General features: G+C 39.0%; 1 protein-coding gene and 1 pseudogene across 1 annotated transcript in view; one reads left to right on the top strand and one right to left on the bottom strand.

The window, feature by feature from the left end:
* Positions 1 to 568: 568 nt before the first annotated feature.
* Positions 569 to 25092, top strand: part of DNAJC12 (DnaJ heat shock protein family (Hsp40) member C12) — a 42482-nt gene continuing 17958 nt past the window's right edge. Inside the window, exons 1-3 of the mRNA XM_004470506.4 lie at positions 569 to 817; positions 10084 to 10162; positions 19972 to 20111. Of these exons, the coding sequence (XP_004470563.1) occupies positions 740 to 817; positions 10084 to 10162; positions 19972 to 20111 (297 nt within the window). The 5' untranslated portion in view covers positions 569 to 739. The remainder of the gene's footprint in view (positions 818 to 10083; positions 10163 to 19971; positions 20112 to 25092) is intronic.
* Positions 13179 to 14551, bottom strand: LOC139439172 (large ribosomal subunit protein uL1-like; annotated as a pseudogene).

The following is a 25092-nucleotide window of genomic DNA, read 5'->3' as shown; positions in this document are numbered from 1 at the left end:
AGATCCAACCTGGGTCATCATACAGTTCTCATTGTCACTGTCCTATTTTATTTCCTCAGTAGCACAAATTATTATTTTAAATGACCTTGTTTGTTTGCACGTTTGTCTATCTTCCTCCATCAGCAGGTAGCTCTGTAAGGGCGGAGACTTTGCCTTGTTTACCACCCCCTTCCCTGTAACCAAGCTGTGGACCAAATAGGCCTTCAATAAATTGTTGAACGAATAAGTTATCAAATGAATGAATAATTTGCCAACCTACTCCATTTCTTTTCTTTCTACTTAGAAAATTATCCATTACTCATATTTAACAAACGTTAAGATTTTACCATATTGCTTCAAATTTTCTTCTCTCTCTTAAAAGAAAAAGATAAAAAGATGTAAGAGCTGGAAAGAAGGTTAATTTGGGAGATTATAAAAATGGGCAGTCCTTCTTTATTAACCCATAAGAGAAATGGTTCATTTGCATCACTATAGAAATTTAAACTACAGATCCCAGACAGCTCTGCAAGAGTTAGGCACGTGGTATATTCTTTTCTCATCTGTAAACAGCCAATGAAAGGTTGAGTTTACAAAGGGCTGGGATGACATCTGGGTGTATTGACTGTGGCCAGCCTGAAATCTGCTTATTGCCGTTGGGAACGTGCTGCTGAAAATCAGATTTAAAAAGGCTTTTCCTGCTCATTTGCAGCTCATTGTGCCTCTTGATTCAGAGGGAAGAAAAGCTAGTTCAGTAGTCCAAATGGATGCAATACTGAATTACAAGTCAGAAGATAGTGAAGATTACTACATTTTACTGGGATGTGATGAACTTTCTTCGGTAAGACAGTGGTTAATACTGCTTTTATTTTACACAAAAGTATTTCAAGTTTTCATAAAAGGTTTTAAACTTCGAATTTTTAATCATACTGCCTAAAAACCTAATCTTGTATTATTTTAAAGCACTTTTGGCTCAGAGAAAGGTAAGGATTTAAATGTCTGTTGAGCCCTATACTTAAATAATGTCTTATTGTAATTTTATAAATGTTTCTGATTAAATATGTGTATTCTGGCACATGGCCATATACTCTATTTCCTACCTGAAATTTTATCATAATTGCTATTGGCTGTGTTTCATGGTATAGATAGGCTTTATCTTTATTATGGTAACTGGCACCATAATTAAAATGAAATATAATTTTCTAGCAATTATGATTTTAAATATTAAATATGTATTTTTATGTGAGCAGTTAAATTGGGAACCAAGAAACATCCTTTTATGTTATTATCTTAAATTATATGGTAGAAATTACTTCTTAAAAGTGTAGCTTCTGAAACAAAATGTGAAAACCTCTGTAGTTGTTTACTTGATCTGTAATGGAATCATTTTGTTGGAATGCTTTCTCAAACAACTAGGTTGTAGAACATTTTTAAAGTATGGAAAACTCACTTATAATTTTACCACTCAAGGGGTTATACTATGAATATTTTTACATATTCATCTCCAGCCTTTTCCTATATATTTTTTGAGACATGTTTGAGAGAATATTAGATATACTTTAAAAAAATATATATATATATACTTTTGATCCCTGCTTTTTACACATTAACATTATAACAATCATTTCTCTGTGCTATTTTTTTGGTCTTTATTTATTTTTTTAATGTTACATTTAAAAAATATGAGGTTCCCATATACCCGTCACCCCCCACTCCGTGCTATTAAGCACTCTTCCCATACATATTTTAACGGTTGCATAATATTTCATTTTATTGTTGTACCACACTTGAATTACTCTCTTATTGTTAAACATTTAGTTTAGTTTCAGTTTTTCAATATTTTAAATACTGGTGAGATGAACATGAAATATGAGAACTCAATATTTTATTATTAAATGCCTTATTTATTATTAAAATATAATTATTAATATTTAAAGTAAAATATTTCAATGTTTATCCTTGTTTCAGAAAGGCATGAGTTCAGGAATAAAATTAACTCAGTTTTGTTTAGAGACTTGGTTGCAATATTAGACACACAGGATTAAAATTTCTATCTTCATCACAATGAAGAAGGTATATTATATAACTTGAAGTTAAAAAAAAAGAACAGGTTTTAATGCTTTTTTAGTTGCATATTTCTGCTCTAGAATAATATGCTGCTCTTGTTTTCTTTGGTGGTGATTTGCTTATAGCAGGTGAGAAAGGTTGTTACCATTTTATACTTCTGTAATTCATACTTGGATTATATTGTTGCCAAATAATTCTTAAAGGAACTATTTAAAGTCAAAGGAAAATAATTTAACTTGATAAGTTTTAAATTTTCAACTTAAAATATTTTCATGCTATGTTATAAAGATAGTTCTCTCTCCATAATAAATATCTTGACCAGTTAATCAGTCTTTTGTAGTTATGTTACTATCTTTTTGGTCTACAAAGAAGAAGGATTAGTTCTGGATAAATTCACAAAACCGATCCCATTGTTTTTTTATATAGTTTATAACACTTTCATTTCATGGCTACCAGTTAAATTGTACTTCTTTGCATATATTGTGGCTTATATTAAACGGAAAATGAAAGCATTGTCTTAGCACTCCTTTTTCTGGACATATTACTGAGAAGTTTTTTCTTCTCAGGAGTTTTTGAAAAAATCATCCTTCACAAACTGAAACAACAATCATGTCTATAAGCAAAGAAACTAATTCCCTCCTTTATATACATGGCATACATAAACCACGGGAGGTTTTCCATGCTATTGAGAAGAAAACAAAGAGACCCATTTTAAATGAATTTATCAGTTTGATCACAAGTCAGTCAGCCATATCTTCCTGTATCACATTTTACACAAAAGCACAGGCTATAAAACCCTCTAAAGCCTTCACTAATGCTGACACCACACACTAGGGATATAAGTCATTCTCCCTGGCTTGGGCCTTTTTTGATTTTTGGTCAGTATTTGTGAAGCATTGACAAGAAAACTTCATGTAAACATGTTGGACTTGAACACTGAACACAATGCTGGATAAATGGAAACATCCATTTTTTTTCTCCCTACTCCTCTTTCTTCATTGCTCTGGATTTAGAGCAAGTTGTTTCTCATTTTTGTGCTTGTGGTTGTGTTTTCACAGTGTTACTTGCGCTTAGAACTGGTCATATCCTGTAGCTTATGTTCTTTTTAGAAATGTTTTATTTTTAAATAATTTTTTACTTAAAGAATGGTTGCAAAAATAGTACAGAGATTTCGTGTATACCCTTCACCCAGCTTCCCTTAGTAATAATACATCATACCTAATCATAGTACAATTAACAAAACCAGTAATTAACATTGGAATGATGTTAACTTATCCAGGGGTCAGCAAACATTTTCTGTAAAGGGCCAGACAGGCTGGGCCAGGCCTAGGGTGAAACAAGGCGGACGTGTAGGATGCAAAATACAAGGAGGCACTTACTCTCAGGGGTGTGCAAATGCAGAAACCTGAGAAAATGCCTCATTAAATTTTGCATCCCAAGGGCCCTGCTTGCCTCATCTTAGTCCTGGTCCTGAGATAATACAATTTTTAGGCTTTGCAGGCCTTATGGTCTTTGTCACAACTATTCATTTTTGCCATTGTGAGAATACAGCCATAGGTAATATATAACTGAATGACTATGACTGTGTTCCAATAAAACTATTTAAAAACAGGCTGTGGGCCAGAGTTTGTCCAACCCTGAGCAAAACTATAGGTCATATTCTAATTTTTTTTTTTTCAAACTAACATACTTTTTGTTGTTCCATGAGCCAAGCCAGAATCCCATATTCCATTTAGTTGTTAGGTCCCCTTAGTCTCTTCCAATATGACAGTTTCTCATTCTAAATTTGTCTTTTATGACTTTCACAGTTTTTAAGAGTACTGGTCAATTATTTTATAGAATGACCATCAATTTAGGTCTGTCTGATGTTTTCTCATGAGTAAATTGAGGTCATGTATTTTTGGAAAGAATACCACAGAAGTGATGCTGTGCCTTTCTCAGGGTGTCATATCGGGCACATGATGTTGATGTGTCTTATTGACTTTGATCCCTTAGCTAAGGTGGTATCTGCCAGGTTTTTCCACTGTAGAGTCACTATTTTTCCTTTCGTAATTAGTAAATATTTTGGGGGAGATACTTTGAGACTATCCTGCAACTGATTTTAACATCCTTTGGTGGATCTTGACTCCAACTGTTATTACTATGATATTTGCCTAGTGGAGACTTTCTGTTTTCCTCATTACTTTTACATTTATTAATTGAAGTTCTTCTTTAAAGAAAAACTCTCCCCTCTCCTACATTTGTTTATTTATCCAATATTCATTTCTATAGCTATGGATTAGTGGATAGTTACTGTATTTTATTTACTATAATCCAATACCGTTGTTTATTTTGCATCTAAAATTGTTTCTATAACTCATTTTTAAATTGCTTATTATTTGATTAGAATGACGTAGAAATAATCTCTCATGGATTTTATTATGGAGATGTTACTAATATTCTGGAGTTTTGTAGGAAAAAATCCAGTTTCAAAATAAATGAATGGAAGTGAGAGATACTAATTAGCCCATTTATTAAAACGAGTCTTCTCTTTTCCGAAGCATATTCTGTGGCATATAAATTTCCAGACTTGAAGTCAGTTCTCTCTCTTTAATGAGTAAACCACAATTTTCAGAAAGCTCCTATGAAACTACTCATGTTACTTGGAGAACACCTGTCAGTCTATAATGAAAATTTTACTAAATTCTTACTTAACTTGGTTCCAGTACTAAAAGTGATGCAGGAAGAAACAAAGCAAAACATATAGAAAGGGTGAGATGTGCTGCCAATGTCTAAGGACTTGCCATCCAGTTGAGGAGCCAAAGTGAATACACAGGAAACAATTTGAGAACAATTCAGTACAATGCTTTGTGGTAGTCTATAAGTGCAACAGGAACTAAAGAAAGAACATCTGAAAAGACTTCAGAGAAGAAATGGGATTTGATAGAATCTTACTAGAGGGTCATAATTTAGACAGAAGGCAAAATTTGTGTGGCTAGGGAAAGTTGGAGCAGACCCATGGAAGAGGGAATCCCACTGTACATTGTATTTTCTTGCACAGAATAAGTTATTGTGCTAATAGGTTACAGGAGAGACGTGTTCGTTGTTTTGTCTCTTTAAATATATTTTTATTACAGAAGTTGTGAATTTACAAAACAGTCGTGCACATGTGTAGAATTCCCATACAAATCCCCTTTGCTAACACACCACACTGTGGGGGTACATTTGTTACAGGTTATGAGATAATATTGTCAGATCATTACCACCAGCCATGGTCCACAGTGTACATTTGGCACATTTTTTTCCATACCTTCCCATTATCACAGTACATCTTTAGCATTAAAAAAAAAAAATTCTCTCCCCTCCCCCATCCCACCCTGGTTGTCTGTTCTCTGTGTCTATTTGCTGCGTCTTCTTTGTCCGCTTCTGTTGTTGTCAGCGGCACAGGAATCTGTGTTTCTTTTGTTGCATCATCTTGCTGTGTCAGCTCTTCGTGTGTGCGGCACCATTACTGGGCAGGGCGGCTCTCCTCACGGGGCACACTCCTTGTGCATGGGGCTCCCCTATGTGGGGGACACCCCAGTGTGGCACGGCACTCCTTGCGTGCATCAGCACTGCACATGGGCAAGCTGCACATGGGTCAAGGAGGCCCGGGGTTTGAACTGCGGACCTCCCATGTGGTAGACGGACGCCCTAACCACTGGGCCAAGTCCGCCACCCATCTTTAGCATTGATGCGAGAATATTACAGTATTGCTGTTAACCACAGTCCATAGGTCATACCAATTGTATTTTTCCCATGCTTTTCCACATTCCTACCACCCTGCAATAGTGACATACATCCATTCTAGCTAACAAGAAGGACAGTCGTGCATTTGTACCATCAACCACAATTCTCATCCACCTCTGGGAGGAGAGATTTTTAAAAAAAATATTTATTTTTTATTTATTTCTCTCCCCTGGCGCACCCCCCCCCCCATTGTCTGCTCTCTGTATCCATTTGCTGTGTCTTCTTCTGTGTCTGCCTGCAGTCTTGTCAGCGGCACCGGGAATCTGTGTCTCTTTTTTATTGCCTCATCTTGCTGTGCCAGCTCTCCGTGTGTGTGGCACCACTCCTGGGCAGGCTGCACTTTTTTTTGCATGGGGCGGCTCTCCTTGCGGGGTGCACTCCTTGTGCATGGGGCTCCCCTATGCGGGGGACACCCCTGCGTGGCATAGCATTCCTTGTGCACATCAGCACTGCGCATGGGCCAGCTCAACACGCATGGGCCAGGAGGCCCTGGGTTTGAACCCTGGACCTCCTATGTGGTAGGTGGACACTCTATCAGTTGAGCCAAATCTGCTTCCTGAGATGTGTTTTTCCGTTTTAAAATTTAAGTTCTAAAATTAATTCATGTTCAAACTAGAAAATGTCGAGTACAAAGAAGAAGCAAAGAAAAAGATGTTAATCAAAATGCTTAACTTTTGGGAGTGGAACATATGCATGTCATTTATTTATGCATGTTTTCAATATCTATGTATGTATAAGTACAAACATATATGTGTATATACTTATATGTGTATTTGGATATGTGTTTGGAGTCAGACTGCCTAGATTCAAATCCTGGCTCTTCCACTTACTAGGTGTGTAACACTGGGAAAATTACTTAACTTCTCTGTCTCAGTTGCCTAATCTGCAAATATGGAAATAATAATAGTACCCACCTCAAAGAGTTGTGGGGATTGAATGACATACTACATGTAAAGTGCTTAGAATAATGCCTGACACAGAGTGAGTCACAATAACTTTTGACTATTGTTATCATCATTCTCTACATCTATACATATATGTTACATAATCCTTTTGAGGTAAAACATAGATTTATATTACATATAATGCTTGTAGCTTACCTTTTCTCACAGAAATATATAAAATTTCTTATGTCGTTAAGAGTCTTCTACCCGCGTGGAGCTGGCCCATGCACAGTGCTGATGCGCGCAAGGAGTGCCGTGCCACGCAGGGGTGTCCCCGTGCTGGGGAGCCCCACGCACAAGGAGTACGCCTCGTAAGGAGAGCCGCCCAGCGCGAAAGAAAGTGCAGCCTGCCCAGGAATGGCGCCACCCACAGGGAGAGCTGACACAAGATGACACAACAAAAAGAAACACAGATTCAAGTGCCGCTAACAACAACAGAAGCAGACAAAGAAGACGCAGCAAATAGACACAGAGAACAGACAACCGGGGTGGGGGAAGAAGGGAGAGAAATAAATAAGTCTTTAAAAAAATTCTTCATAAAAAAAAGTCTTCTACAAGATGATTTTTAAAAAAGATTTATTTACTTTTATTTCTCTCCCCTTCCCCTTCCCCAGTTGTCTGCTTTCTGTGTCCACTCACTGCGTACTCCTCTTTGTCTACCTGCAGTCTTGTCAGTGGCACCTGGAATCTGTGTCTTGCCCTGTTGCATCATCTTGCTGCACCAGCTCTCTGTGCGTGCGGTGCCACTTCTGGGCAGGCTGCACTCTCCTCGCGCTGGGCTGCTCTCCCTACGGGGTGCACCCCCATGCGAGGGCCTCCCCTACACGGGGGACACCCCTGTGTGGCACGGCACTCCCCATGTGGATCAGCACTGCCTGTGGGCCAGCTCACCACATGGGTCAGGAGGCCCCTGGGTTTGAACCCTGGACCTCCCACGTGGTAGGCAGATGCTCTCTCAGCTGAGCCACATTGGCTTGCCTCTTTATTTTTTAATGTAACATTTTGTGTGATCTATGTATCTTTTAAAAATAAATAAAAAATATACTAAAAAGAAAAAAAAACATATATATATATATATATATATATGAATATGTATGTCACTGTGTAGAAAAGGGTCTAGAAGGATATAACCTATTATCTTGGGGGAAAGAAGGTAAAAGGGCCTTCACTTTTTACCCTGTAATGATAGAACATTTTCCAAAGAGTGTGTATTCATAAATTACTTGTTAATTTAAAAATGCTTTCTACTAGGCTCTAGAATATTTAATATTTTAAAATTTAAAAGTAAACATAACACTCAGTTTTCTTTGTTATTGAGGCATGTTATGGTGACTGATAATTAAAGGGAGTACCTAGGAAGAGGAAACAAAAAATCTATCTCTCCCTGTTATTCCAAGGTATTCTCAGTATAAGTTTAACAAGGAAAAGAATAGACTCATTAATCTGGGCAGATTTATACCTATGCATATCTAATATAGTCTGGCTTTTATTGTAAAAATCAAGACTTTTTTAGGAGAATTGATTAAAGATGACATAGAGCTGATAAGAATGTGTTTCTCCCATGATTCTTTTTTTTTTTTAAAAGATTTATCTTATTTATTTCTCTCCCCTTCCCCCTGTTGTCTGCTCTCTGTGTCCATTCGCTGTGTGCTCTGCATCTGTTTGTCTTATCCGGTGGCACTGGGAAACTGCATCTCTTTTTTGTTGTGTCATCATGTCATCTTGCTGCATCAGCTTTCTATGTGTGCGGTGCCACTCCTGGGTGGGCTGTGCTTTTTTCACATGAGACAGCTCTCCTTGCGGGCACACTTCTTGCATGTGGGGCACGGCATTCTTTGTGTGTGGCAGCACTGTGCATGGGACAGCTTGTCACACAGGTCAGGAGGCCCTGGGGATCGAACCCTGGACCCTCCATTTGATAGACAGATGCTCTATCAGTTGAGCCACATCCGCTGCCCTCTCCCATGAATCTTATGACATGAATATTGAGTTGAGCTGCTTGAGAATTCATTTCTCAAACAAGGTAATTTGCTTTTGTTAATTGGTGGATAATAAATATGAAACCTGATAATAGTTTTCTAAACCTGAAGAATTCAGCCATATGCAACAGTGATTGGGATGATGGGATTTGAAGTGTGACTGCTTAGTTTGAAAAAACTGAAACAACTTTTTTAGAAACTAACTGAATGACTTTCAGCAAGTTACTTATCCACTGACATTTAATAGTAGCTACTATTATTGAGTTCTTACTATGATCAGACTTTGTATTATGTGCTTTACACATATTACTCATCTAATGTAAACATGAGGCACCTGAGGCACATGGAAATTAGGTAATCTGGCCAAAGCCACGCGACTGAACTGGAGTTTAACTCCAAGCAATCATATTCCAGAACCACCATTGTCTCTTGCTGCTGTCATTGCAATTATGATTATTAAATCCTAGTCTTGATAATTCATGATAATAGGGATTAGATGGGTAAGTGAAATCAAATCAAATCATAGATAGTCTTCAAACCTCATTTTAGTTTGGGCTGGGTTTTCTGTTTTCCCAGTCAAAATCTCTAAGCAAACTGCTAAATGATTATGAAATTACTGTATCAGGCAATTGTGAAATTCTTATAAAAAATGAAAAGAACCAAAAGGCAGGAGGAGTTATATAATGGATAACTTATAAACTAGACAGCCATCTCTGAATAGTGAACAGTAACTAAGTATCTTAAGAAAAGTTCAAATATGTGAACACAACACTTAGACGAAAACTATATGACCATTTGGAACATTTAAATCTCTTGAGCCCACAGATGTCTTGGATCACCATTTTAATGCAGTAGCAAGTTAAATTATCACAGGTCACTATTTGAATAAAGCTTTTATTGACTGCTTTCTGAATTTTATTATTGAGGACGTTATTTCTTAGATGAAAATGCTAAAATAGGAAGCGGATGTGGCTCAAGCAGTTGAGCGCCTGCCTCCCACATGGGAGGTCCTGGGTTCAGTTCATTGCATCCTGAAAAATAAAAATGGACAACAAGCAAAACAAACAAAAAATCAACTCAAGGACGCTGATGTGTCTCAGTGGTTGAGTGCCAGCTTCCCACACACGAGGTCTGGAGTTCAATCCCCGCCCCTAGTACCTCAAACAAAAAACAAACAAAAAGCACAATACAGCAAACAAACAAACAAAACACACACTAAAATAGAAATACAAGGATAAGATTTGAAATTTGGATTGATCATGGCTGTTTTGGGGAGGACTGATGTCCAGGTTCCTCCATCATACCATTTAAGTTGGACTTCTTATTTTAAACATTGATTTTTGTTTTAGGTTGAACAAATCTTGGCAGAATTTAAGATCAGAGCCCTGGAATGTCACCCTGACAAGCATCCTGAAAACTCCAAAGCTGGCAAGTATCTAATAACTATTTCTCAAGAAAATGCATAGCATTTGGAACCCAAACGCCGTTGAATATAACAATTTTTTTTCTGTGTATTTTTCTTTCTTTCAGTGTCAAAGGGTGCTTTTGCACTACTGGATGGTGGGGGCTGGAGGAGGTCTGTGGAATATGTGTGGGGTCTTTTCTAATAGCAGTGATTTACCATCCATTTTTCTTTCTGCTATAATGTTTCATGATTTAAAATTTGTCCAGCTTATGCTTTATTTCACCATCTATCAAGTGTGTTATGTAACCAGGTGGTTGTTTACTGAGAACCTTACTGTGTTTTCTTCATTTTGGGGGGCCTTGAAAATGCCCACATATAAAACTGTGTATGATAATATATTCATACTTTTATTTCCTCTATTATTTAAATACGCTTATGTTGATCCTTCTGAAAAAATTGTAAAACCAGTAACTTTTCCTCAACCTGGCTCTCTCCTGCTCCTCTCCTTCAGAGCCAGACTTGTTGACAAGACCACAGTTGGTGTCTCTGCTTCTTCCTTCCCAGTTTTCAGTTTACCCCAATTTGACTTCCTCTCCACCTTTCTCAGAAAAGACATTTATAAAACTTACCAAGGACTTCCTTGCTGCCAAAACCTATGGTTACTTTTTAGTTCTCTTCCCTGATCTGCATGAGAATTTGGCGCTGTTGACCATTTCCTTCTTGTAAAACTCTTCTGCCAGGTTCACGTGTATTCCAGGTTTTCCTCCAGCCTCTAGGGCTGCTCTTTCTCCGTCTGCTTTGGGATCCTGCTCTGCAGTACTTTGACTGCAGGGCTACAGCTTCCGCCCCACTTTCCTTTTAGAGTCTTGTCCAAGCCCATGACTTCCATCATCAACTTTTTGTTAATGGCTCTGAGATCTATCCTTAACCCATCTCGCTCTTCATCGTCAGATTTAGAGTTTCAACTGCTTCTTGGAAATCTGCATTTAGAGGCATTTCAAAGTCATTTTATGAAAAACTGGATTCATTATTTTTCTCTCACCCCCTCTAAAACCTTGCTCCTTTTCCTGTGTTTCCCCATCTTGATGAATGGCACCACCACTCTCTCAGTTGCCCAAGAAGAAACCCTGTCTCTTTCCTCTCTCTCACCCCCTCCATCTGGTTGATTACCAAGTGCTGTTGATTTGTCTTCCAAATCTCTCTCCAGTGTGTCCTCTTCCCTCCATCCTCACTGCCACTACTGTAGGTAAACCACCACCATTTCATGCCTGGATCCCTACAGCAAGAGGTCCTTTAATTGGTTCGGACTGCAGATAGTGATCTTTCTTTTTTATTTATGAAAAAAAAGTACTGAATGTATACAAAAAGATAAAAAGAATACTACAACAAACACCTATGTACATATCACCCAGCTTAAAACTTTAGCAATTCAGTTGAAGCCTCTTGTGTGTTTTTAACCTGATTTTATCCTCACAGTAGGTAATGTTATCTTCTTTTTAAAAAAGCAGTTATATGGAGATATATTCACATACCAGAAATCTATCCAAAGTATAATCAATGGCTTTTAGTATAATCACAGTGTTTTGTATTCATCACCACAAAATTTTTTAGAATAATTTCAGGTAATGTTATCTTAAATTTAAAGATTTTCATTTCTATACCTTTCTACATATGTTTATTATATGCATATAGTATGTCATGGTATCATATGTGTATATATATATATGATTCTTCTAAAATGAAAATATTAAGACCTGTCAATAGCTCCACATTGCACAAATGATAAAATCCAAAATCCTCTTTATTAAAATTTTTTTTCCTTGACTTAAGTCTCTATTAATTTTCTCTAGAAATCACTGATTCCTTTAGTTTGCTGAAACTAGTCCTTTCAATATACAAAATCATCTTTTGTTAAAAATTCAACTATTACTTTTGTTCATTTGTTTTTCCCCTTTTTTATTAAGGTGCAATTTATTTACAGTAAAGTGCACACTGGGAAGCAGATGTGGCTCAAGCGATTAGGCTCCTGTCTACCGTATGGGAGGTCCAGGGTTCAATTTTTGGGGCCTCCTGGTGAAGGTGAGCTGGCCCACACAGAGTGCTGGCCCATGCAGCAAACTGGTCTGAGCAGAGTGCTGGCTCATGCAGGAGTGCTGGCTGTGGAGAGCTGGTGCAGCAAGATGACACAACAAAAAGAGACACAGAGAGACAACAAGAGACACAGCAGATGAGGGAGCTGAAGTGGCAAAAGAGATTGAGCCTCTTTCTCCCACTCCGGAAGGTCCCAGGATCAGTTCCCAGTCCTGCCTATAGAGAAGACAAGCAGACACAGAAGAATGCACCGTGAAAGGACACAGAGCAGACAATGGAGTGGGGGGTGGGGGGTGTGAGGGATAAAAACAAATAAACCTTTAAAGTTCCCAAAACATAAGTGTAAGCTTGATAAATTGTGCATATGTATAATCAGTTTAACCGCTGCTCAGATCAAGATATAGAATATTTTTAGTACCCCAGCAATCTACCTTTGTATCTGCTTAACAGTCCCCACGTCGTCGTTGTCCCCCCTACCCCCTTTTTTTTGGTGGTACTAGGGTTTATTGGGCTGTGCCTTAGTACAGGCACGGTGCTCTTGATGTAAAAAACCTGGACATTCTGCCAATTCTTCTTTTTTTTTTTAAATTTATTTCCCCTTCACCCACCACCCCCAGTTGTCTGCTCTCTATGTCCATTTGCTGTATGTTCTTCTGTGCCCACTTGTATTCTTGTCAGTGGCACCAAGAATCTGTGTCTCTTTTTGTTGTGTCATCTTGCTGTGTCAGCTCTCCGCGTGTGTGGTGCCACTCCTGGGCAGGCTGCACTTTTTTTGCGTGGGGTGGCTCTCCCTATGGGGCGTACTCCTTGCGCGTGGGGCTCCCCTACCCGGGAGACACCCCTGCATGGCACGGCTCTCCTTGCGCGCATCAGTACTGCACATGATCCAGCTCACCACATGGGTCTGGAGGCCCTGAGTTTGAACCCTGGGTCTCCCATGTGATAGGCCTACGCTCTGCTTCCTGTCTGCCAGTTTTTGCGCAGTGATACCAGGAAGTTGACAGCCAGGAGGATGTCGTACATGAGCTCATTGTTTGTCATCTTCACATGAACAACAGTCACAGCCAGACACAGCACCTTCTTTATCTGGAATTTAATTGTAGACTTCACCTCATCGACCTTGGGTGCCATATTCTCGTTGTATGTCAGCAGGGAAGGGAACTTGCCAGCCTTGTTCAGGCCTGGGCCCAGGATTTGTGGGATCTGCTTCATCGGAGACTCAGAGGCCAAAAAGTCATCATACTTCTTGTCCAGTTTCTTGACCAGCTTTTTAACTCTTGTCCCGTTTCTTTAGTGCCTCGATGTCCCTATGGGGGACATCCCCAGCCTTGGGCTCTGCACGGCGCTGCTGCTCCCCGAGAACACACAGAACTTGGGGTGGGGAGTGGACTTAAGACTGAAGGTGCCCAACAAAGGTTTGTCCTTCTGAGGGTCCTAGTTCTTCAAGTTGACCTGTAATGCCACCGTGTTCCAAAAACTTCCCGTGCGTGCACGGATTCCCGACCAGACTCACCACACCCCATCGTAAAGGGTGTGGCGAGTGGCTTTGCTGCTCCTTCCAAGCTCCGCAGGAACCGGAAAGGACCCCCCACCCCCTTTTTATTCCATCTCTATCACCATAGATTAGTTTTGCCTATTGAATTTCAGGTGGAATCATATGGTATGCATTCTTTTTTGTGTGGTTTCTTCAGCTCGACATTATGTCTATGATATTCATCCACATTGTTGTGGAACCATTGTTTAGTCTCCCTTTTTCTCCACCACCACGCCTTGAACTCCATGTTCCAGCAATTCAGGACTACTTTGATTCCTTCACAAACCTTGTTCCTTCTACCCTCCATCCCTTCACGCCTGCTTCTCTGCCTGCAACATCCGAGGCCCACACATCCCTGAACTGCATCAGGTCTCACAGCACCCTGTGCTCCTGGCAGCATATGCAGTGCATACCGCTTCCTTGTTACCTGTTCACTTATTCTTCATAGTGGAAGCTAAGACCCCCTACTTGGCTTGTTCCCAGCTGTATAACCCAGTGCCTGCTGCAGAGGACATCTGCTCTATAAATAATTTCTTGAATGAGTGTTTTTGGAAACATACTAGTTACCTTCCCAAATTGGGAGTTAATAGTAAGATAAATGTCCTAGCAAAAAAGTATGAAAATTTGATAAACACTAAAAAATAACCATACCTTGGGTTATTCTTTTACTGGGTTCTTTTTCCGTGACGTGTGACTTTGAGTTGTTTTTTTTTTTCCCCCGACAAACAATTTCTACTTGGGGTTCCTGATGAGTCACTGTGCAATCATTGCTGTTTCTAGTTGTCATAGCGATGGGGTTTCTCATGTACTGGCTATTTCAGAGCTTCTTCTTCAGAGAAACCCTGGACAATCTAAATATTGTTTAAAATGAAAAGGTACACAAACATTGAAATATTCCCTTGTCAGGTTTGCAACTGATAGATGATTTGACCTTTGCATAGAAAATGTTGCTTCCAAACCTATTTAAGCATCTTTTTACTCAATTTGGATTAATATGACTTTCTGAAAATTTAAGTATTCTTTACATACTTCTTAGTTGGTGAAAGATTAAGGTTACTGATAAAAATATTTTAAAATATAAAACAGTCCCCCAAATACTGAATTTTTGCTTGACAAAATTCAGAATACAATAGACAGATTTTGAAACATATTTCATCAAGGTGAAAGACTAGCCTGTAGAGGAATGACAGGTAGGAGAAAGCAAACTTGCGTATATGGTTCACTAAATGTAGTTTCAGCCTTTGCCAATGAAATGACTGATTTATTAGCAAGACAGAGCAGTTGATATGAGCACAGGCTTATCTCTCTGGGTGGCTCCCAGCTCCTACTTTGAGCTAGCTGACCTTAGACAATTTCTCTGAGCCTCAGCATTCTCATAGGTAAGATAGGTAGCCTAGTAGTACATTTACTTTGTAGGTCTGCTGTGAAGACTAAATGGCATGCCTTGTATGTGGGAATGCTCAATGAGTGTTGGTGATTATGATTCAGAGGACTTTTCTTGCTCTTATGCAGTAGGCCAAGATAAAAGTTTACCAAAATTATATAGCTTTTTTGGGGGTAAGTAACCATTAGATCTTTCTCTTTCATTTTCTAAAAAAGAGAAGGGGAGCTCTTTCCCCCTTGCTAACTGCTGTCGTTCAATGTCTCAGAGTTTTTCTATTAAAAATTTTTTTCTATTGCTTTTTTTCCTGCTTAGAATAAAAATAAAATAACAATAATATAATATTCAAATAGAAAGTCTACTCTAATCTCTCACTGCCAAAGAACCACTATTAACAGTTGGTATATTTTCCAACAGATTTTTTTCAAAGCATGTTTTGACATCGTATTATTGTTATATTCCAGGTAATTGTAAATGGCATAAACTTAAAAGGTGGCTATATCAATAAAAATTCTATTGTAGAAATATGAATATAAAAGAACCTCTGTAATTCAAAGTAGACCTAAGAGTTAAATCAGAATGCCTTTCTAAGGTTCCACCATCATTTGCCTGTATAGCTTATAAAATGTGATTTCTATTCCCAGAACGGTAAATGTTTATCTTGTGTGATTCATTTGATTACCTGATACATTAAAGGACAAATATAAACCCAAATTCATTTTTATTAAATGTGGTGAAGAGGATGGAACAAGACAAAGGCCACGTAACAAGAAAGATAAGGCCTCTTTTGCTTTCTGCTTATCAATGGTTGTTGTGGTATTGACATCAGAATAATTCCAAGCAGACGTCTTTCATTCTGGAAACTCAAAAGCGAGGCCACCAGTAAAGTGCAAAAGGACGGTGACTCACAGATAAAAATGTAAATCTTTACAACCCCTGCACTAAGGGTAACTGGCAAAGTATATCCGTGGTGATGATTTAATGAAGTTTTTTTTTTTTTTTTAATTTCTTTTGGAAAAAGTGACATCATATTTATACAAAAGGACATTTACACTGATCATCAGCAACATTAGTCACAGCTGCTGTGGCAAGATGCTATTTATTTGCTTGTGTGTACCCAGTGCCTTTCAATAGTCAGTGGCTTGTAAGGTACCTGTGCTAGCTCATTTATGGAGCAGGGACCTGGAGGTGTCCTGCTGTATCCTCTGGTTGCTGGGGGTGTACTTGACATGCTGGTGTTGTGGGGAGGGACTCGGAAACAGCAACTCTTTAGTAACTGGGGTGCAGGAGTATTATAGACCTTCACAACTGGTATGGAGGCACAGTATGTGCTGACTGCACATCCCTGGTTTCTTCTATTCTAGAGGGTCTTGCTATTTCCCATGAGGTATTTTAAAGCACTATGAAAGTATTCCCAATGATACCATTAAAATGTTCCTAATGCATGAAATGTTTTGAGGATATGTGTCCTTTCTTTGGTGCTTAAAACTCAGAGCACTATGTAAATCTCTAACTTTACACTCATTCACTCATTCATTCAACAAATACTTTTTGAGCACTTATTATACTGCTCCAGTGCAAGGGATGGAGAGAGAGCAAACAGATATTCTTTGCCCTCATGGGCTGCGGTTTACATTCTGGTAAATGAATATATAATGTCAGACAGTAAATACTATTGAGAAAAATTAACTGGGAGAAGGGGGACAAAGGAATGGATCTGATGGGGATTAGCCATTGTGGTCAGAGAAGTGCTCAAAGAGAAGGCAGCATCTGAGCAGTATCTGAAAGAGGTGAGCCATGTGGGTCCCTGGGGTAGAAGTGTTCTTGGCAGAGAGAAGAGCAAGTGCTAAGGCCTTGGGGCTAGACTCTGCCCGGTGCACTCAAGGAACAAGGAATCCAGTATGACAGGAGCAAAGGGAGGTCTGGGGAAGTAGAAGGAAATGTGGTCAGAGAATAAAGAGAGAGGGTGGAGGCTGGACAGAACATGTCAGGCCTAGCAGCCACGATAAACTGGACTTTATTTTGAAAGAAATGGGAGGTCACTGGAAGTTCTGAGCAGAAAAGTGATGGTATGTGACTTCCTTTTTTTTTTTTTTTTTAATGTGACATTCAGATTTAAACACTCTGAATGCTTTTTGAAAAATGCACTGAAGCAGAGCAGGGAGATCAGTTAAGAAGCTACTATAATAATACAGCCAAGAGAGGATGGTGGCTTGGACCAGGGCGGTGGCTGTGGAAGTGGTAACAAGTAGTCAGAGTTTAGGTATTTTTTGAATGTAGAGCCAATAGGATTTGCAAATGGATTGGAAGTGAGAGGTGAGAGAAAGAAGAGCCAAGGGTGACTTCTCGTGTATAGACTACTAAATGAAGTATTTTCTGACTCCCCAAGCAGAACCAGTCTTGGCTCTATATTTTTATTTATGACGCTGTATTGAAATGATTCGTTAAATGTGGCTGCCTCCTTACTAGACTCTGGATCTTACTGATGAATGATGGAGTTGGATGAGAAAGTGGGGATTAGATGGCAGTACGCTGTGTAGGAAAATGAAAGGGGTAGACTGCTAATGATTAGTGGTTGCCAGGAGTTAGAGGGAATGGGAGAAGAGGGAGTGACTGCTTAAAAGTCAAGGGGTTTCTTTTGGGGGTGATAAAATAAGTTGAAATTTGAGAGTGGTGATAGAGAGCACTGACTGGAAAATGTAGTCTTGGATTAGACTCATGGCTCCACCACTTGAACGTTTGGGAGTTTGATCAAGTTATGTTAATTTCCCTTAGCCTCAGATTCCGTAAAATGGGGATAATGATAATTTCCATCTCATAAATTTGTGAAAAAAAATTGTGATCTATGCCAGGCCTGGCACACCTAGCCCTGAGCCTAGCATAGAGTAGGTGCTTATACATGATAACTGTTGTCAAGACAATACTTTCCATTTATGTTTCTGTCATTGGCCCTTTCACGGATTGTTTTTTGTGTATATCTAGGTATAGTTTTAAAATGATTTTATTTAAAAATTATCATACAGTAAAATTGACTTACTTTTTTGGTACAGAGTTGTATGAATTTTAAAATATATATAGATTCATGTACCTACCACATAATTAGGACACAAAACTGTTCTACCACCTCTAGACATAGATAAGAGCTTTATTGAAATATAATTCACATACCATAGAATTCACCCTTTTAAGGTACACATTTTGATGGTTTTTAGTATATTGACATTGTGCAATCATCACTACTCTCTAATTTCAAAGTGTTTCATCACCCTAAAAAGAAACCCCATGCCTATTAAGCAGTCACCCCCCATTCCCCATGCCTCTTAAACTCTGGCAACCACTAATCATTCGTAGTCACTCCCCGTCCCACCCTGTCCACTAATCTCCTTTCTGTCTCTCTAGATTTGCCTGTTCTGGACATTTCATATAAATAGTCATATGATATGTGGCCTTTTGTGACTAGTTTCTTTTCTATAGCATGATGTTTTCAAGGTTCATCCATGTTGTAGCATGCATCAGTATTTCATGGCTTTTTATGGTCAAATAATATTCCATTGTATGTATGTGTCCCATTTTGTTTATCCATTCATCTGTTGATGAGTTGTTTCTACTTCTTGGCCATTATTCTTGAATAATGCTGCTGTGAACATTCATATACAAGCTTTTGTGTGGACATATGTTTTCAGTTTTCTTGGGAATATACCTAGGATTGGCATCGTTTTGCTATGTTTAATATTTTGAGGAGGGAAGGGGATTTGGCTCAATGGATGGAGCGTCTGCCTACCACATGGGAGGTCCAGGGTTCAAACCCAGGGCTTCCTGGCCCGTGTAGTGAGCTGGCCCATGTGCAGTGCTGATGTGCGCAGGGAGGGCTGTGCCACGAGCCCCACACGCAAGGAGTGCACCCATAAGGAGAGCCGCCCAGCACGAAGGGGGTGCAGCCTGCCCAGGGGTGGTGCCGTACACACGGAGAGCTGACACAGCAAAATGACGCAGCAGAAAGAGAGACACAGATTCCCAGTGCTGTTGATGGGAGTGTGGGCAGACACAGAAGAGCACGCAGCGGGTAGACATAGAGAGCAGACAACTGGGGGTGGGGTGGGGGGTGGGGGCAGAGCGGGGTGGGAAGGGGAGAGAAATTAAAAAGGAAAAAAAATATTTTGAGAAATTACCAACTTTTTAAAAAAATGTCTGCACCATTTTTCAATCCCACTGCCAATATTTTGAGTGTTCCAATTTCTCTGCATCTTCACTGACACTTGTTATTGTCTATCTTTTAATTTTAGTCATCCTAGTGTGTATGGTGTGGTATCTCATTGTGGCTTTGATTTGCGTTTTCCTGATGGCTAATGAGGTTGACCATCTTTTCATATGCTTTTTGGATATCTTCTTTGGAGAAATGTTTATTCAGAGCCTTTTCCCATTTTTAAATTGCCATTTTTGTCTGCCTATTATTGAGTTGTAAGAGTCCTTTATAAATTCAGATATAAGTACCTTTTCAGATCTATGGAGAGATGGACAGCCATAGATCATGCCTATTACTCATGCTGGTGTCATCAGCACTGGGCCCAACCCAGCATGTGGTACACAGCTAGAACTCAGTAAAGGGAGTAGATAAATTATGTGCCAGGTACTTTACAAATATTGTATTGCTTATCCTTAGGATTCATTTTACAAATGAGAAACCTAAAGCTTTGCGAAGTAGACTGGCCCAAGGTCACATAGCTAGTAAGTAGCAGAGTCACGATTCTACTGAGACCATTTTCTTTGTTTTAGAGTTTAAAATGTCCCCCATGAGAGAAGTGCTCATCTTTTGATTTGTTTTCCAGTGGAGACTTTTCAGAAACTGCAGAAGGCAAAGGAGATTCTGACTAATGAAGAGAGTCGAGCCCGCTATGACCATTGGCGAAGGAGTCAGATATCGATCCCATTCCAGCAATGGGAAGCTTTGAGCGACTCAGTGAAAACGGTGGGTTTCTCTCTGCTGAGATTAGACTCATGTAGTAGCTTAAGGAGTCAATATGCAAAAGGAAGGAGAAAACCAAGAAGCCAGTAGAGTCTGGATATAACTCAGTTTCCACAAAATTCTGTGAGGGAAATTCACCATTATAGAAGCAATGGATCTATGCTAGAAGAGCCTGTGACCGTAGTTTTCAATCTCTTTGGCTTTTTGTTTCAGTTTACAGTGTCCCCATTATCATTTATTGCCTTATGAGTTTTGATAAATATGGGTCCCAATTGTTCATATACTGCTGAATTTTGAACATTGTTAATTTATCACCTCCATCTTTTTCATTCAGATGAGCTTGTTCTTTTTCCTAGGCTTATAGATTTCATAAGAAACAGTATATGATTCATCAAAGAAGGTTGTAAATTATTTGTAAATTATTCCTATTAAAAATTCTGGTGAAAGAATTGTTGGATGGATGCAGAGAAACTTTTTAAACCATTGTGTTATCTTCATGTCATTAAAAAAAACTGAATATCAAAATAATCACAATAATTAGTGTTATATATCTATTTTGTTTGTATGTTGACCTTTATATTGTATATAGAAAATGTAATTTTTGAGGTTTCTGCATTCTTTGGCATGATTTATTACTGAGATGCTTTCCAAAGGAACACTTTTCTATGACATGAGATTTCAAATACAGAAGTTACACTTTAGATGAATTTTCGGGGACCTTTGTTAGGATTATTCTATAAAGTAATTCACCTCTCTTAAATTATAGCCCTTCGGGGTTACATTTTGAATTTTCTTCTTAACAGTTTTTATTATAAGAAGACTTGAGCAAATAATTTTTTAACTGATAAAAGGCCTGGTAGTGGTGAGGGAGAATCTTTGAAGGAATGGGGAAGAGCAATGCAAAACTCCCAAAGTAAGCGATTAAAATAACTTTATTTAAAATGTAAACTCCTTTCTCCATCTAGTTTTGGAATGAAGTCTATATTCGTGTGCATTTGTTTAAGGTAGGCTAATTATTTTTGTGGGACTAACCACATTACTGTATATATGCACACACACACAAACTAAAGGGAATCATTCTCCTTTTCTGTCTATACAATGTTCCTTGTTGACAATGACTACATCTATATAACCATATTTGCATTCTCCTAAGTGTGATGCACTGTGACTGCAACTGAACTACTGACTCTTGCTATTCTAATGTCTTTTTAAAAATGATTTATGTATTTATTTAAAATTTTTTTTCTAATGCTTTTTTGGTTTACACTTCATTTTCTTGATGATCTCCTCAATTCTACCACTTAAGTTTTAACCATAAATATCAAGGTAGCTGTGGATTTTTCAAAAACTCTTCTCCAACTCCTTGTTCTAATTTATAATGCCAATGTCTTTCCATTAAATACTAATTTCCTGTTGCCAAACACATCATTTCTGCTTTGGATTTAAATTAACTATGAACTATTTGAGGTCTTGACAATAATTACATTCTGTATCTTGTCTGGCTGCATCATTTATCTGGTCAGCAAAATTGAAGTAGTATGCTAGGCTAGCATTAGGTTTTGGAGTAATTTTTATTAGTGATACAAAAATGAGGTGCATGTCTTTCTGCATCCAATCAGTATTGTCTTTTTTTTTTTTTTCCTCTCACACAGTTTTGTCTGGGCTAACCCTTGTTGTTTTTATTTTTATTTTATTTATTTATCTATTTATTTATTTATTATTTCTCTCCCCTTCCTCGCTCCTCCCACCCCCCCAGTTGTCTGCTCTCTCTGTCCATTTGCTGTGTGTTCTTCTGTGTCCTGCTTGTATTCTTGTTGGCAGCACCCGGAATCTGTGTCTCTTTTTGTTGCATCATTTTTGCTGCGTCAGCTCTCTGTGTGTGTGGTGCCACTCCTGGGCAGGCTGTACCTTTTTCATGCTGGGTGGCTCTCCTTATGGGGCGCACTCCTTGTGTGTGGGGTTCCCCATGCAGGGGACACCCCTGCGTGGCACGGCACTCCTTGCATGCATCAGCACTGTGCGTGAGCCAGCTCGAAATGGGTCAGGAGGCCGTGGGTTTGAACCCTGGACCTCCCATGTGGTAGGCGGATGCCCTATCTGTTGGGCCAAATCCGCTTCTCTCTCTTGTTTTTAACTTGCTTTTTTCCCTCATCCTTAAAGAACTTTGAATCCTTTGTACCAAGTTACACCTGTTTTGTACCTCATTCCATAGACATTCTGTAGCTTGCCTCATTCCTTTCTGTTCTGTTCCTCAAGTGGCTTCTGCATGTAAAAGCCTTACCTCTCTCTATAACATTTCAATTGTTTTCTCTCAGTACATAGTTCAATTGTTATTTTGCTTTCACTCCTCTAGAGAAATTAATAACAATGATCATATTTAGTATTGTTCACCACCTACTAGCTCATTGTCCACCCTCTTTTGTAGCTAAACATTGCTGGGTGTACCATTTAGACAATAAAAAGGTTACAATACTAGAACTTGAAATATGGGTGACATCTATCTAAAACACGCTAACCTGTATGCTCACTTGCCTCATACATTTATAGATTGTTACATCTGATAAAATCCCCACCGTTCACATCGTTAACCATGGGTTTCTGCTTTTTATTTAGTAGAATCCCTCTGGAAGAACAAACATTGGTTGGAAGCAGTGTTAGTCCCAATACCTTCAAGGCAGGACAAATCACAGTGCACGTTCGCAGCATCACACACAGGGTCGTGTCGTGGGGAATCTCCTTTGGGAGAGTTACTCAAATGAGCTGCAGCCTCAGGCGTGGCGCATTTCTCCTGGCCATGAGAGATGACAGCGTAACTGTCCCCCTCCCCACAAAAAACCAAGACTATCACTTCACTAGCCGTTTATTTTACTTTTAGAAGTTCTTCCTGATAGTTTAATTTGTAAAAATATTTCAAAAATTCATCCAGGCCAGTGAATATGTTGGAAATTTTAATTTAGATGCCTGGTATTGGTTAAAAAAAGGGATATGGGGTAAGGGTTTCAGTAAGCAAGGCCTTTGGGATCCTGGGATAAGGAAAACAGAGACCTTTCTAGCTCAAAAAATCTTGGGGAAATTTATCGTTGTCATGACAAACTATTTTACCTCAAGGGATCCAGGGTTTGGATGGCTCTCCCTCTAGCTCCAAAATATGTGGCAGAAATGCTTTAGCACTGCTGTGGGAAAATGGTTACAGCAAAACCACGGGCAAAATAAAATGTTGAAATCAACTCTCATATGCAATTAAAACTGTCCAATGCTACATCAAGTGCTATACATTTTATAAAGACTTAGTAGAAACCCATTTTTGGTGAACTGATTGTTTCTGGGAATGCTTGTTGGGACTGCCAGTCACCCCATGTGGACCCACTTGTCTACTGATTATTTCTGGGTTCCCAGATTGGGCCAGGCACCCTTGGACTAAGTCCAAATGGCCACAGACTACCAGGGAAGCTTCCTCCTACGGCTGTATGGCCACTGTTTTCCCATCCAGATGGGAAACAGTGTGTAATTCAACATTTTCTGAGCCTGTTCAAAAGGCAATCTGTTCTAATTGGATGTTATCCAAAAACAGGTCAGAAATACAGGCAAGTAAAACATTCACTCAGGGTGATCCAGGATAAAAATAGCTAGTCAATTTTGTGTTGTTATTCAGCATTCTGGACCCTTAATTCTTGAATTTTCACAGTCCTGACACCCCAGAAGCTCACCTCTTACATATCTTTGCAATCATAACCACATCTGATTTTTTAAATCTAATTTTTCTAGTAGTACATATATATAATTTTGTCATAGAAAATTTGAAAAACACTAAAAAATACCTAAGAAAAGAAAAAAATAACTTTATAATCCTGCCAGGCAATGATAACCACAGTTAACATTTTGGTGCATTTCCTTGCAGTTTTTTCCCTTTATTTGGTGGTGTGGGAGCTGATTACGTTGAGTGGTGACAGTGCTTGCATTATAGGTGTGGTTCTTGAATCTTGGCGGTGAGTAGGTTGATGAGCCTGTGGATTGGTTGTGTGTGCAGAAGAGGACTCAGGATGATGCTTCTTTATAATTGGGGAGAGATAAAATGAAAACGGGAAGGAGACTTTTCTGATTGGGGTAGGGCAAAGGGCTTGAATATGCCTGTGACTTTACAGTGTGTACAAGGTTATGTTGCCCTTTGACTATATATGTTGTCTCTTTATCTATCTATCTATAGACATATATCTCTATTTCTCTGTATGTTATCAAAATTTTATGTAAATGTATGTACATATATACTTCTATATCTGTAGTTGGATATATCTATCTACCTTTTGGTTAGATCTCAATATGAGATCATGCTGTTCGTGACCATTTTGGTGATTGTTCATTAACATCATAACACCAGCATTTCCCAGTGTTCTTAAAAAATTGCCATGAGCAGATTTATTTTAAAGTATTCCAAGAGGGCATTTCATCTCTTTTTGCATTTTTCCTTCTTGGAGAGTTTTTCTCCTGGCTCCTGCCTGTGAGCCAGTGCTAGTGCCCTAACACAGGTCATAAGGAGCTTTGGTGTCTCTTTAAGCCCCTTAAGATGCTCATGAACTCATGTTGCTCCTCTTCCCCCCCCCCCCGCTGCTCGGGTGAGCTAACTCCCCACGTGCACGTGTGATATTGCCTTCTTCCTCCTCCTGTTGCTTCGCTTAGACTAGTAAATGAAGCGGTGCCCGCAGGCAGGAGCTGGCAGTGCCAGTTTTATAAGATAGTTCAGACTTTCCAGGAAAGGAGCACCTTGAAGATGAGAAGCGAGATGGCCCTTCCTCATGGAGCACGTGTGCAGCAGAGGCGGTTCTCTCTTCCCTTGATGGTGACACAGTTTTTAAATGTCACAACCTCTGAGCTTATTCAATAAGCTTTGAACTTCAGAGAATCAATATTTTGTTTTGTTTTCTTTCCTTTTCTATCTTTTTCAGCACAGGAAAACAATATTCCAGAAATCATAAGAATTAATTCTGGG

Source organism: Dasypus novemcinctus, chromosome 6 (genome assembly GCF_030445035.2).
Source record: "Dasypus novemcinctus isolate mDasNov1 chromosome 6, mDasNov1.1.hap2, whole genome shotgun sequence".
In the NCBI taxonomy this organism is placed as follows: Eukaryota; Metazoa; Chordata; class Mammalia; order Cingulata; family Dasypodidae; genus Dasypus; species Dasypus novemcinctus.
Note: the sequence above shows the minus strand (reverse complement) of the source record. Positions and strands in the feature narration are given on the sequence as shown.